This window comes from Aulonocara sp. 'chitande type north' Nkhata Bay, linkage group LG9, assembly GCF_057382095.1.
Source record: "Aulonocara sp. 'chitande type north' Nkhata Bay isolate Kocher_YH1m ecotype deep benthic linkage group LG9, A_spYH_male_GT1.1, whole genome shotgun sequence".
Taxonomy (NCBI): Eukaryota; Metazoa; Chordata; class Actinopteri; order Cichliformes; family Cichlidae; genus Aulonocara; species Aulonocara sp. 'chitande type north' Nkhata Bay.
In genome coordinates this window covers 25,140,091-25,153,855 of record NC_141352.1, presented here as the reverse complement: position 1 = coordinate 25,153,855, position 13,765 = coordinate 25,140,091, and the positions used below count along the sequence as shown (strand labels likewise).

The 13,765-nt window shown below is 41.6% G+C and overlaps 1 protein-coding gene across 2 annotated transcripts; it reads right to left on the bottom strand.

Annotated features, from left to right (window-relative positions):
- Nucleotides 1-870: 870 nt before the first annotated feature.
- Nucleotides 871-13,235, bottom strand: LOC147322227 (apolipoprotein D-like). 2 transcript variants are annotated; one of them, XM_086305181.1, is made up of 5 exons: nt 12,457-13,235; nt 2,501-2,742; nt 2,279-2,409; nt 1,997-2,082; nt 871-1,404 (listed from the first exon to the last, which is right to left on the bottom strand). In XM_086305181.1, the coding sequence occupies exons 2-5, from the start codon at nt 2,609-2,611 to the stop codon at nt 1,172-1,174; spliced, it is 561 nt and encodes a 186-aa protein (XP_086161307.1). In that variant the 5' UTR covers nt 2,612-2,742; nt 12,457-13,235; the 3' UTR covers nt 871-1,171. The 2 variants fall into 2 exon arrangements, with proteins under 2 accessions (XP_086161307.1, XP_086161308.1); XM_086305182.1 differs by lacking the exon at nt 12,457-13,235 and adding an exon at nt 7,887-8,041.
- Between the last annotated feature and the right edge of the window lie 530 nt (nt 13,236-13,765).

Sequence of the window (13,765 nt, the reverse complement as noted above, 5' to 3'; positions counted from 1 at the left end):
ATCATTATCTGGTTTGATTAGATTCATATAAATATCTTGAAAAACACGAGGATGACTGGCTGTTGACTGGCTCTAGATAAGGCTCTACTATGCCCATTTTCTGATTGGGTGAGCAGCCTACAGACTGTGTACAAAGTCTCCCACTGCTAACTCTTCACATGATCAGAAGATAAAGTCAGTGGATCAGGTGAGTAATCACAAAGTACGAGCATTGCGAAAAAATACGCGCACACACACACACACACACACACACACACACACACACGGTGTGATATTTATAATATTGTGATTCTAACACCTTTAACATAACAGTAAATGCCAGCATGTTTTGGTTATGCATTGGTGTTATTGCTGGTAGAGAACTTGCACTGTCAGTCAATGACAACCTTTCAGTTTTCTCCACATTATAGTTTTGAATTGTTATTTCTCACAGTCCTACATGCATAACAACATGAAACAAATACATTCCTTATCTAACAAGCATACATTTTTCTTCTTCTATGAACCAGAGACATTCAGTGAAAACCTACATTTTAATTGATTATTTTAAATTTGCAAACTTTGGAACAAATGAGTGTTCTAAATATTAGTGACTATAAGTTTGTCTAACACTTCTGTCATCTTCCACATTAAATACCATCTAACCTTGTTGGCTTTTCACCTCCAAATAATCAGATAGTATTCGTCAGGCTTTTGTTTTTGCATTTTTTGCTTTTTCTTAGTTTGTTGTTTTTTTTTGTCTTTGTCGGCCTAGAGACCGGTCAGTGAACCCCTAGCAACCAATTACAACGATCAGTTATAAAAATGTTCAGCAGAAGAATGAAAAGAGATGAAACAATTGAATAATGGATGTAACTTTAATTTATACAGAAGCTTTATAGTTTTTTAATTACCAAAAGTAGCTTGTTTCACTGATTATTGTAAGTAAATAAACATTGTTCTGTTAATCAAATAATATCTTAAATGAATACCTTAACATGTTGATATAGTACCAAATGAATATTTTAGATGTAACTTATCATTTAAGTGAAAAATGTACTAAAATTGTGACAAAATTCTCTGGCCCTAAAGAATTCAAAGGATTAAAAGGCCACAGAGTAATACAGGTAAACTGAGTAGTTTATATAAAATATTCAGGAAGGAAAACTCTAATGAACATCTGTATTAGACCTCAGTTACACAATTCACAGTTATGATCTGTGTAGGTCATCTTGGAAGTGTTGATTCCTTCTTCATTCAGCAGCTTTTTAGCATAAGCCACAATTACGCAGGGCAAGGTGGGCGACCGTGAGAAAATCCAGGCGTAGTTGAAATGGAATCTCTTAAAGATGTCTGTGCAGGAGTACACTACAGAATAGGTGGTGTAGTCAGTCGACACAACCCAGTATGGAGAGTAGGGAAGAACTGGAAACCAAAAAAAAAAAAAAAAAAAATCAAAGATACTCAGACAAAAATGAACAAAACAATACAATTTTCCATTTAAAGTTGACAGGCTGTAAAGAGAGAGATTTCTTCAATACATATTGTACATTTCTATGTAGCCATATTTGCTCCTCTCTTTGGGCAGCATAGACTATAATACTTTGATTACATGACAACATTTTCAGAAAGATTTCATGTCAAATTTTTACTTATATAAGTGGCAGTATAATCTACATGATGATGATTTGGGCATTCATTAGGCTACAGTAAGAATAGTGATCACGTGTTTGGTGTCACAGTTTTTTAACGTAAATACTACTGTTAGCATGCTAACATACGAGCAGTGTTAGATTATTTATTCAACACCTTGTCCTAAAAAGTGCAAAAGTAAGCTTGTTATAGCCTAAATCAAGCAACAATTTCCAAAAGAAAAATTAAGCCAATACAGACATGCCATACAACTTTTAAGAGCCTGATCATCCTTATGAGAATAAAAGGCAAGCAAAAAAAAGAAAAGCAAAAACAGATAAAGAAAAACACTGTTATAAAAGAAGTTGATAAGATGGGTACTTACAAGATGTGAACTGGACTCCAAGCTTGGCTGGTTCTTTTGGTTCCATGACTTTGGCTGTCCCCTCTACAACCCACCTACCGCCATTCCTGAGACATACAAACATGTGCACAACATTATATATTAAAAGACTAATTATTTCCCAGAATTTTAAGTCTACCACACAGACAACACAGTGGTACGAGTCTCCTGATCTAATCTGCCACACCAGCAGACAGACAGAATAAGTTAAAGATAAATTTTGCCCTGCTGAATCAGCATATGGCCCAATCCTTCATCACTTACCGTACATTTAACACCTGAGAGGTCAGTACTCGCACAGTCCCATCTTCCCTCATAGAATAGTTTGCCCGGACGCACTCTCCTATTGCAAAGTAAGCAGGCAGCTTCTCAATCTCGTACCACTCTCCCAGGTACTGTAAACAAAGACAAGCCATTAGTTCAAACTCTTTATATACCGAGTATACATAGACAGTAAACCAAAAATATTATGCTATTTGTGCTCACCGGTTCAAGGATGAAGTCAGATTGCACCTTTGGAGTAGGGCAGGGACCCCAGTGAAAAGTCTGAGCCGAGATCACAGGGACCAGCAGGAGGAGAAAGTAGACAGGAGACATGCTTCCTTCAGGAGATCGGGGAAGATTACTTGACGTTATGCTGCACGGGTGTGCCTAAAGCTCAGCGTTTGTGTCCACTTTGTTATTAACAAGGTGGGGCTCATGTGCACGTCAGTACTAATTAGGCAACCCTTGTGGCACACCAATGAAACAAAAAAAAAAAATAATAATAATATGTCACTCAACAAGTTTTCAGACAAAACACAACATCCTCGATTCTGAGGATTCCCCTTATTATGAAATAAGGGGAATCACTTTTTTTTTTTTAAGAGAAATGACAAACCCTTGTTGCTTGTGTATAGTGTAAGGGTTACAAAACACCCCACATTATTCTCAGACTTATTTTATGATGCGAGTTGCTGAATAATGTTTTTATGCCTGTAGTCGTTTAAGTAATGACTTGAAGGTAATGTGCAATGTTAGGAATCTCTTCATCTCTCTGTGTGGGCTTTCAATCTTTGCAGAAAAATCACACAATGCTACACCTGTTCTTCTGGTTTCACACGAAACCTTTCAAGGTTCTCCTTATGTTCAGCATTATGTAAATAACAAAGCTCAAAATATTTAAATCGGAATTTCAGGTTAGAAGGAAAGAAAAACTGAATTGGTGGCTGCTCTACTAAGCCTACCTCCCACTCTCAACACACCATTCTCAAGCTTAGGATTAAGCCTATAGAGCTCACTACTCTTCTTCACCTTTTCACCCCTCTGCAACCTACTGATCTCATCTGAATATCTCCTCCTTTGACAAAAACAAAGAACTGCATTCTCTGCCTTGTTAAGTTCTTTTACCGAGAGAAATCCTTTAGCAGCATGGTCCTTGACAGTTTGCAACTCTCTTTTAAGATTTTCCTCAAGATTTTCTTTAGTCACGCTAGACGCAAAGCTCTCTTTCAGCCGTTTCCTCTTTTTACTAAGTTCCTGCAGCAAATCTTTGAATCTAAGAATCCATGCAACCATCTTTTTCAGACGAGTCCACGAAGAAAAATAATTAACTTCATCGCACCATCTTTGTATTCATTTGCATCAACAGCATTAACTAAAACGGCCATTTTAATCTCTGGATCATTTGAAGAGATCTTTCCAAAAATCAAGGTTCACTGGCCAATTAATTTCTGGTTGAGCAAGAAACTTTGGCCCTGACAACCAGGAATCATCCATTTTTACCTGATTGCACCTAAAAGGTAAACCAATGGTGTAATGACCATCAACCAACTTAACAGAATCCATCACTGACTTCATAAACTGCTGATCTTCTCTAGACAAAGCAAACTGCTCATCCTGAATACATTCTGGAAAATCAGCCTTCATTTGACGTTCCCACAGCTCATCCAATCTTGCCACGGAAATCCTATTGACACTCACATCAAAAATGTCAGTCTTACAATCCTCTCTGAGAGGACCATTCACCGTCCAACCCAGCATAGTTTTTACTGCACAGGGACCTCCATCCTGACTTCTAACAACCTCCCATGGCTCTAAAGCCTTGGGCACATTAGTCCCGATCAACAGGTCTACCCCGGAATTTATCTCCAGTATCTTAATATGGCACAAATGTGGCCATCTGTCGAGATCTTCCTGTCGGGGAATATTACATTGATGAACAGGCATGCTTTTCTGAGTAAATAAGTCAGGCAAGTCACAGTAGTGATCTAAATCCAAACCAGCTACTTCCAAATCTGAAACAACATAACTACTGACCATTTTCTCCTGACCCATTGTCCGCAAAAGAATGCCAGTTTTCCTTCCTGAAAGATTCAGCCTATTCATGAGCCCTTCAGTACAAAATGAAGCTGAGCTCCCAGGATCTAGGAAAGCATAGGTTATCAGTGACTGATTACCTTTCTTGGCCTTCACTCTAACTGGTATTATGGACAGAGCACTATTTTGCTCACCGGCCCCAGTAACACCACTGCTTTGCACAGCACATGAAGGACCTTCATCTGGTGGTTCTCACCCTCCTATAGTTTGCACTGAAACACTTTCCCTCTGCTTGGAGTGGATATGTAAGAGTGTGGGGTGTTTCTGTTTACAGACTTTACACAAGAGACATTTCCTACAGTCCTTGCTTCTGTGCCCAATGCGCAGACAACCAAAACACACGCCATTCTCTTTCAAAAAAGATAATCTTTCAAAGTGCAACTTTCTTTCAAATGAAGGACACAAATCCAACATATGCCCTGCTCCACAAAACAAGCAAACCTTGGTCACAACTGAACCACTCTCTCGCCTCAATACTGGCTCAATCTTCCCTTCCACCTTGGCCACAGTAGTAGCAAAACTACTCCGCTTAGCCTTAGGGTAAAACTGAGACTTACCATTCCTAGCCTCTTTTCTGATGGCTGTCAGAGGATCCTGTATATCTCCAAACAATGGGTCACTTGTGATCTTAACTTGCCTTTCGACAAACTCAACATCGCAAAAAACCACTTTACGTTGAAACCTCTCCTGCAGATCGCAGACAACATTCCTCCACTTATCCCTGAGCTTATAAGGCAACTTCTTTATAACTGCTTGCATATTAGCAGAGACATCCAACTCATGCAAGGACTCAACGTCTCCCATTGCATTACAACATTGCCTTAATAAAAACCCATATTCCTGCAAAGCCTTCACATCATCAGATTTTATAGGTGGCCATTTACTGACCCTTTCAATGTAGGCAGCAGCGATTTTCAGCGAATTGCCAAAGTTCTCCTGGAGCAAAGATTTAGCTTTAGCATATCCATACTCAGCAGGGATATACTGACAGCTTCTGACCATTTCTCTTGGATGGCCTCTAGTATATTGCTCGAGAACATATAAACAATCCTTAGCACTGTGAGCTTGACTCTCCACCATGTGCTCAAAAGCTCTCATAAATGTTTGATATTGCAAAGGATCGCCATCAAATAACTGAATGTCACGCCTTGGTAGCAAAAACAGAGACTGCTGCTCAACCAATAAACTTGTAATTTCATTTTGTTTCTTCAAAACTGACTAGATGATCATGACCCTCACCAACTTGCATTGTATGTGTAAGAGGTTTTGATTGTGCGTGAGACTGCGACATCATCTGAGTAGTTGAAACTGCACCTGGAAATACTTGATATAACTTCGCCTCTGACTGTTCCAACAAAACGACCTTAGGCTGAGAAATATTCTTAACCTTGGGCCTCACATCCAATACATGTGCTTGATGATCACTTTCATCAACACCCTGATATGGTCGCTCTGGTAACACAGTATTGAACGTCGGAGCATTAGGATTTAAAATGCCTAAACGCCCCTGCTCTCGTTCTAAATACGAATTCATTCCATCAGATTTACCATTAACAGCACTTGAGACTCGGGACATTTCAGAAGCTTTTAAAACATTCACCTTTGCTGCTGAGGCTGCTATTTCAGTTTCTAAGTCAAGCAGCTCCTTTCTTTTCTTAAGCTGTATTTGTTCTTCCAAAGCATGCTTTTCTTTCAACAACCTCTGTCGAACAAGAAGGGCAGCCATGTCAGCTTCTGCCATTATGAGTGCTGACAAGGCAGATGAAACCATTGAGCCACTGAGTGATGATTTACTTTTCCTACAACTTCTGCTTGCAACATTAGAGATGCTATCACTTTGATTAACATCATCTATCGCAGCACCTTTACCAACATTCCCGGCGTGCCTAGAAGCACCAGAACCATTTCCAGCAGGTAATACATCAGAAGACTCAACACCAGGTGGATTTAAATGTGGCAAATCAAGCTCAGACACCTGATTTCTACTCTGCAGGTTTCCCTTTGCATCATGAAGCCATTTCTTTATCTCTTCCATAAACTCAGTATTATGTGCTCGCACACTTCTAAACCAAGCAGTTTGTTTTTCTTGCTCTTATTGAGGAAGCAAAGGAAGCAAGGTTTCATGCAGACGAGTTGCCTCATTAAGCAACACAGACAAATTCTCTGAGCCTGAACAGTGGAAACATTATCTTCAGATTGCTTTAATTCTTTAATAACCTTTATGACCTTTTTAATTTTATTAATCTTAGTGGGATGTTCTGTTTGAAGTCTTTCAATCTGATTCTCCAAAGCCTTAGCAGTCGGTTTCGGCTATCTTTTTTTCCATCCACATTACCACATTGTATTAATTGGTGTGTCTCCATTTTTTTCACAACGTTACAAAATCCAAACGCTGAACTGCACCTATGCCACACAGCCTCATTCCAACACATCAACTTGATGACATTCCCTTCAATAAACCTTGGACACACACAATTAACAGGAGAAATATCCCCCTCTGCCTATTAAACCTAACTCACTCAACCTAGTCTTCCGTACATACTAGCGGTGGGTATTTATGTACCTCCATACCGTCAGCTGTGAGGAAGACAAACTGTCTTAAACACAAACTGCGGCGGTACTCCCAAGCCAATGGCTTCAGCCGCCTGATGCACAATAACTAGAAAGCAAATCAGTACAACGCCTTGTGCAGCTGTACTGCTAAAACCTAACAGGGGAATATGACTCCTGACAGAAATCTATTTTGTGTAGCCAAAGGCTTAATCTAAAAGCTGCGTGGACAGAGGCAACAGCAAACTATCATCAATAAAACTCATCTATATATGGTAAATGGCCTGTATTTATATAGCGTTTTACTAGTCCCTATGGACCCCAAAGCGCTTTACATATCCAGTCATCCACACACACATTCACACACATACATTGTAGTCACAGCCACCCTGGGGCGCACTGACAGAGGCGAGGCTGTCGGACACTGGCGCCATCGGGCCCTCTGACCACCACCAGTAGGCAACGGGTGAAGTGTCTTGCCCAAGGACACAACGACAGAGACTGTCCAAGCCGGGGCTCGAACCGGCAACCTTCCGATTACAAGGCGAACTCCCAACTCTTGAGCCACGATCGCCCGGTATATAAACAATCTAATAAAACCTAAAAACACTTTCTGTTGACAATTTGTTGCGGCTCCTCCAACCGCGGCAGGCTAAACATGAGGACACAGATGACGCGCAACAATAAAGGCATAAAATACACTTCTGTACCATTTGCTCCTTTTATTCCACATGCAACTGTCCAATATATAAATCAGCACATGGGATTAACTATTAAACAAATGCACAGATTGCACAAACAAATAACTGCAACTCAACAATAACTGCACTAATTACAATGCCAACTTACAATTTGGCCTATGGCATCAATTAGTGCACAAATATACATAAACCATCAAGTTCCAGTGAAAATACATCAAAATCATTCAAGCTGCGGGCAACAGAAAGTTTTGCTTCATGCTCACCCTGCCTTTCTGCTCATCATCAGGTGCCGTGAACAGGTGAGTGCAACCACATTTATCATCTACCACACCCATGAGACATGCCCCACACCCCTGCACTACTTCTTCAGTCAAGTTTAACGGCAGCTTGCATCCAAGACGGGTGTGTATGGCTACGTTCACACTGCAGGCGAAAGCGCATCAAATCCGATTTTTTGGACCCTATGCGACCCATATCCGATCATGGTATGACAGTGTGAACGTAGCCTATCCGAGACTGTAGATTACAAAACCGTTCTGACCCACACTCCTTTCCAGAAGGTGGTGGTAAATGCACCTAAAAGTTGTTTGCCAACCGCCATTAAAATGTAGAAGAAGAAGCTTGCATCCAAAACTGTTGCATTACTGCCATCTCCTGGCTGTTAACCATCCGTCACTCCTGAATCCTCAGATCCTCTTGATGAGACCAGTACTTCTCAAAAAACGAAAAGCCACCACTTTCCCTTCACCATGACTTACATTTGAACAAGTGGTTAATAAGTTAAGTTCCCTTCCACCACTCATTTCACCCCACATCACCCTCCTGTGACTTACATACTTCCTACAACTAAGGAGTACATGCTCAACTGTCTCCATATCAGTGCACCCATCACACAACCCAGTCGGATGTTTCCCTATCTGAAAAAGAGTACCATTTAAAAAGCAGTGGCCCGTTCGTATTCGACTGATAACAACCTCCTCACGTCTCTGCAATCCGCTACTCCTCTTAGCTTCTATTGTGTTTTGCACCCTATATAAATGTCTCCCTTTTGTTTCATTATCCCATGCCATAAGTTCCGACTTTCTGCCCAAACTACACTTTTCCCTTCAGATTTTGACAATGGTAACTGTACATCTATGTCGACTCTTTTAACAGCTGCTTTTGCCAACCTATCTGCGCTTTCATTACCCAAGATACCCACATGAGCCGGAGTCCACATTATTACTACATGTTTATCTTGGTCAGACAGTCTATGATGAGCAAAAAGAATGTCATACAGAATTTGCTGATGGGTAGTTGTGTAACCCTGTTCAATACTTAATAATGTGGAAAATGAATCACTGCATATCAGTACTTTTGAGACCCTGCTGTCCTCCACCCATTCTAGAGCCAGCAGTATGGCAAACAATTCAACTGCATATACACCCAGACGGGGTGATGTTCTTTTCGCAATCTTGATATTCAACACCGGAATTACCACTGCTACACCAGTTGCTTCTGTCTTAGGATCTTTTGACCCATCTGTATACACCTGTAAAAAGTCACTGTATTTGCTGTCCAATCTGTTATAGAATTTTTGACAAATATCTGTGGTCACTTTCCGCTTTCCAGTGTCCGTTAAAGAGCTGTCCACGACAAGACACTTCAATGTCCATATGGGACGTAAAGGCAACAACACTGTCTGATTAAAGACTTTGTCAGACACTTTAAAAGTTCTTGCACTATCATCTCCAACCCACCCAAAACTATTTTTAAAAACCTTCCCTCTTTCCCAACAAGCCCCTAACGCTTTCTTAACAGGATGGGTTTCGGCATGACCTTTCAAATTTATCCAATAATTAACCAACAGCTGTTGCCTTCTAATACACAGCGGCATTTCTCCTGATTCCACTTGTAGAGCACATATTGGCGTTGTTTTAACTGCCCCTAAGCAGAGTCTCAGTGCTCGAGCTTGAATTACATCCAGCTTCTTCAAGGAAGTCTTAGCCGCTGATCCATATACCACACACCCATAATCCAATCTTGATCGAATCAACGCGAGATAAATACTCTTAAGTGCAGCAAAATTAGCACCCCATGACAGTCCCGCTAAACACCTCAAAATATTAAGAACCTTTTTACTATTCCCCACAACGTGCTCTACGTGATGTTTCCAAGTCAATCTCTTGTCAAAAACCACACCCAAAAACCAAAACAATCCACCCTTTCTAACTCTTTCCCATACAAGTACAACAATTCATTACCCCCAATTTTCTTATTTGTGAAAAACATTACTTTAGTTTTCTCAACAGAAAATTTAAAACCCCAGTCTACACCCCACTTTTCCACTTTACCTATCCCCTCTTGAAGTTTCCAGACGAGATGGTCAACATTCTTCCCCCTCACTACATCAAAGACAGCAACCACCACCTCTTTATTAACTTGCGCTTTCCTGATATCATCTTCCAGACATAAGACAGGATCCATCGGCCCTCTTCCTCTACGAAAATCACTCTGACAGGGTGCTAAGACATTTCTTGACTCCAAAAAGTGAACCAATCTCACATTCACCATCCTTTCCATTAGTTTACACATATTGGAAGTCAGAGCAATGGGCCTATAGTTTCCAGGATCGCTATTGTCTTTCCCTGGTTTCTTTATTGGTACAATTAGCGCTTCTTTCCATGACGTGGGAGACGCCCTACTGTCCATACCTTATTAAAGAACATTAGCAATATATTTAATGCTGCATCACTTAGATTTAGGTTTCTTCCTGTTAAAAGGGAGTTTTTCCTTCCCACTGTCACCAAAGTGCTTGCTCATAGGGGGTCATATGATTGTTGGGTTTTTCTCTGTATCTATGAAGCGCCTTGAGGCGACTTTTGTTGTGATTTGGCGCTATATAAATAAAATTGAATTGAATTAGATGTTTCAGCATAACATAAGATAAGATAACCTTTATTAGTCCCACACGTGGGAAATTTGTTTTGTCACAGCAGGAAGTGGACACTTGATCTCATTCTTCCCTGGAGCACTGTTCCTGGTTCTGCCCAAAGCTCTTTTCAGTTCCCCAATAGAGAAGGGACAACCCATTACATCCGCAGTACTGTCCTTCCTCCCTAAAGCGTCAAGATATCTTTCTTTAGTTCTCTCACGTCCTCGTTTACTTTCCTCTGATAAATTTCTCCCACTATGTACATCAACAAAAGTACTTGCCAACAAATCAGCTTTTTCCCCATCAGTAACAGCTACTCGACTATTCTTTTCAAGAATTGATAACTCCAGCCTCTTCTGTCACCCCCCATTTTCCTGATCATCCCCCACACTTCCCCCAATTGAGTATTACTACCAAGTGTACTACAGAAGCCTCTCCAGTAAGTTCTCTTAGTTCTTCTTATTGTACTTCTGACTCTTGCTTGTGCTCTTTTGTAATCAATTAAGTGTTGAAAATTATGAGACCGTTTGACCAACTTAAAGGCTCCATTTCGTTCTCCAACTACTAACTGATATTCATCATTCCACCATGGGACGTCTCTCCTTCTAGCTTTCCCTGTTGTCTTTGGAATAGCCTCCCCAGCAGCACTTAAAATACATTGACTGATTTTACGAGTCATAATTTCGACACTCAAATGACTTTGAACTTGTAAAAGCTTCCTCTCACAAACCCTACTAAACTTCCCCCAATTCACCTTCCCAAACACCCACTTCCCAAATCCAAAAAAGGCTTCAAGTATGTTTCCTGAATACAAATTAGGTCAAGTTTTTCCGCCTGTGCGTAAATAAACTGCTTAAAATCTTGACCATTTGACAAGAAACTCCTGGCATTCCACTGTAAGAGTAATATGGTTATAAGAACTAACCACCACATTATCCCTCTTGACTTGCCTGACTAAGTAGTTCACCTCTTATATCCTCCCACCTGATATTCTTCATGTCTAAACTATGACATGCCGCCTGTAAGAGCCAAAGTCAATGTTTATGTTTTTCCTTTTTGTTTTGGTGGCACAGGTGTATAGCTTTACCTGCGTCTCAGGTGATGGTATGTGGGTGTGGTCACAGTTACCTGATGTCGGTGTTCGCAGCAGGTGTGTTGGGTGAGTGGTTTGTGGGCAAACTTTTCTGTTGACCGTCATTTTTTGGCACACCAGTTAATCCATGCGCTATTTGGGTGGGGGAGGGGTGTCAGGAATCTCACAGGAGGCAACAGCACCATGTGAAGAGAGAGGCTGGCACAGCGGTGTGGCTCTGGATTCCAGGCTGACTACAGGTGAGGTTAGGGTTGCCAACCGTCCCTTAAAAAACTGAATCGTCCTGTATTTCGAAACAAAAGTACACGTCCCGTATTGAGCTAATAAAGGACGCACTTTGTCCCGTAATACAGTGAGAATCAAAAGTAGTCTATAACTTTTAATGGAATTAACGCTTTGTTTGAAAACATAATTCCCAGCCCCTCTCCTGCTTTGTGACCAATGAGCTGACAGCACACTTATGACAATTCGAGTATGACAATTCAGATTACCGCTCATCTCATTGGTCGAGGAAAGGTCGCTTGCGGAGAAAATACCGGAAGACAACAGATGACCACAACAAGAAGCATGGCCAACAGGGAAACAAACGCCGACACTGCAGTGCAAGTCTCGGACGACAGTACACCTAAAGCTGGACATACACTGTGCGATTTTTTTTTAGTCGCGCAATACAGCTCCTGCTCAAACTGCACGATTTACTCGCAGGGGTTAGAAGTTGGTAGGTCACGATGCCTACCAACCCTAGGTGAGGTTGTGGGGGTGGGAGCAGACACTGTGGTGTCGAATCTATTGAAAAACAGATTCAACTCGTTAGCTCTTTTCTCACCTCCCTCAGCTCCCCTGCTGTTGGTTGGCCTGAATCCAGTGATGGTCTTCATGGTGACCATGGTGGTGGTCTTCCTCACCTCCTGTCACAGCTGGGCAGCAGTCGTGTGGTGAATTGAGAAAAGGATCCAAAATGCAGGCACTGGCTGGGGTGCGAGTGAGTGTTTATTCACAGAGGTGATACGGTGACAAAAACAGGAAGAGCAGAGCTGAGAGCAAACAAACCTAAACTGGGGAAAACTAAAGAACTAAACTTGAACCAAACACGCACAGGAGGAGGAACAAAATGTACAAAGAAAGATGGCGGAGAGACGCAGAATGAACACCGGGTTACACAGAGTAATGCAGACGGACATGGCGTTAAACAGACGACACAACAGAGAGCACAGGAAAACACAGGGCTTAAATACACGGGGAGTAATCAGGGAATGGGCCACAGGAGGGAGACACAGCTGGGAGCAATTAGGCTAACGAGACAGGGGAGAGGTAAAACTGAACACACTGACATGAGACATGAACTTTCAGAATAAAACAGGAAACAAACAGACACAGAGAACCAGACAGGACACTGAACTTGACAGGCAGACTCATGAGCAGACACAATAACACCATGGGCAGACAGAGAGAACACAGGCAGGCATGGACAAAAACACTAACACATAGCAAACCTAAACAAAAGACAAAACAGAATAACCGAGAACAAAGAATAATATAAAGAAACACAAAACACCGAGTCCTCAGACTCAGGACCATGACACCTCCTCTTTATTGCCCCCTCTGAAAGCCCTCTTGTTGTTGTTGAGGGGGGCTTTGATGTCCTTAGTCACCCACGGCTTGTTATTTGGGTAACAATGAACAGTCTGAGCTGGAACAATGGAGTCGGTGCAGAAAGTTATGTAGTCTGTAATACACTCAGTAAGCCCACTGATGTCCTCAGCGTGAGGCTCACAGAGTGTTTCCCAGTTGGTCACCTCGAAACAGCCCTGTAGTTCCGCTAAGGCCTCCTCTGACCACCTCCTAACGCTCCTCGTGGTCACAGGTTCCCTCCTCACAATTGGCACATAGCAGGGGTGAGATGAATCAGGTTATGATCTGACCTACCAAGTGGGGGGAGGGAGGAGGAGCTGAGAACCAGGGGAGAATTTTTTCTCCCCTGGTTGGACAGTCCACATATTGTCTGAATGTTGGTAGTGTATTGTCCAGTGATACATGGTTGAAGTCGCCCGAGATTACAATAAAGGCACTCGGATATCTAATAGAGGTCTGAGCTGAGTGAGTGAGCTCTTTGGTCAAACCTTTCATAAACAGTC

Bases quoted from the DNA above. Each gene is read 5' to 3' on its own strand.
- LOC147322227 (XM_086305181.1), bottom strand. From the start codon at position 2,611: ATGTCTCCTGTCTACTTTCTCCTCCTGCTGGTCCCTGTGATCTCGGCT. The intron at 2,083-2,278 runs GTAAGTGATGAA...TGTATGTCTCAG, and splicing joins TCTCAGGTGTTAAATGTACG to GAATGGCGGTAGGTGGGTTG. The intron at 1,405-1,996 runs GTAAGTACCCAT...TTTGGTTTCCAG, and splicing joins TGGAGTCCAGTTCACATCTT to TTCTTCCCTACTCTCCATAC.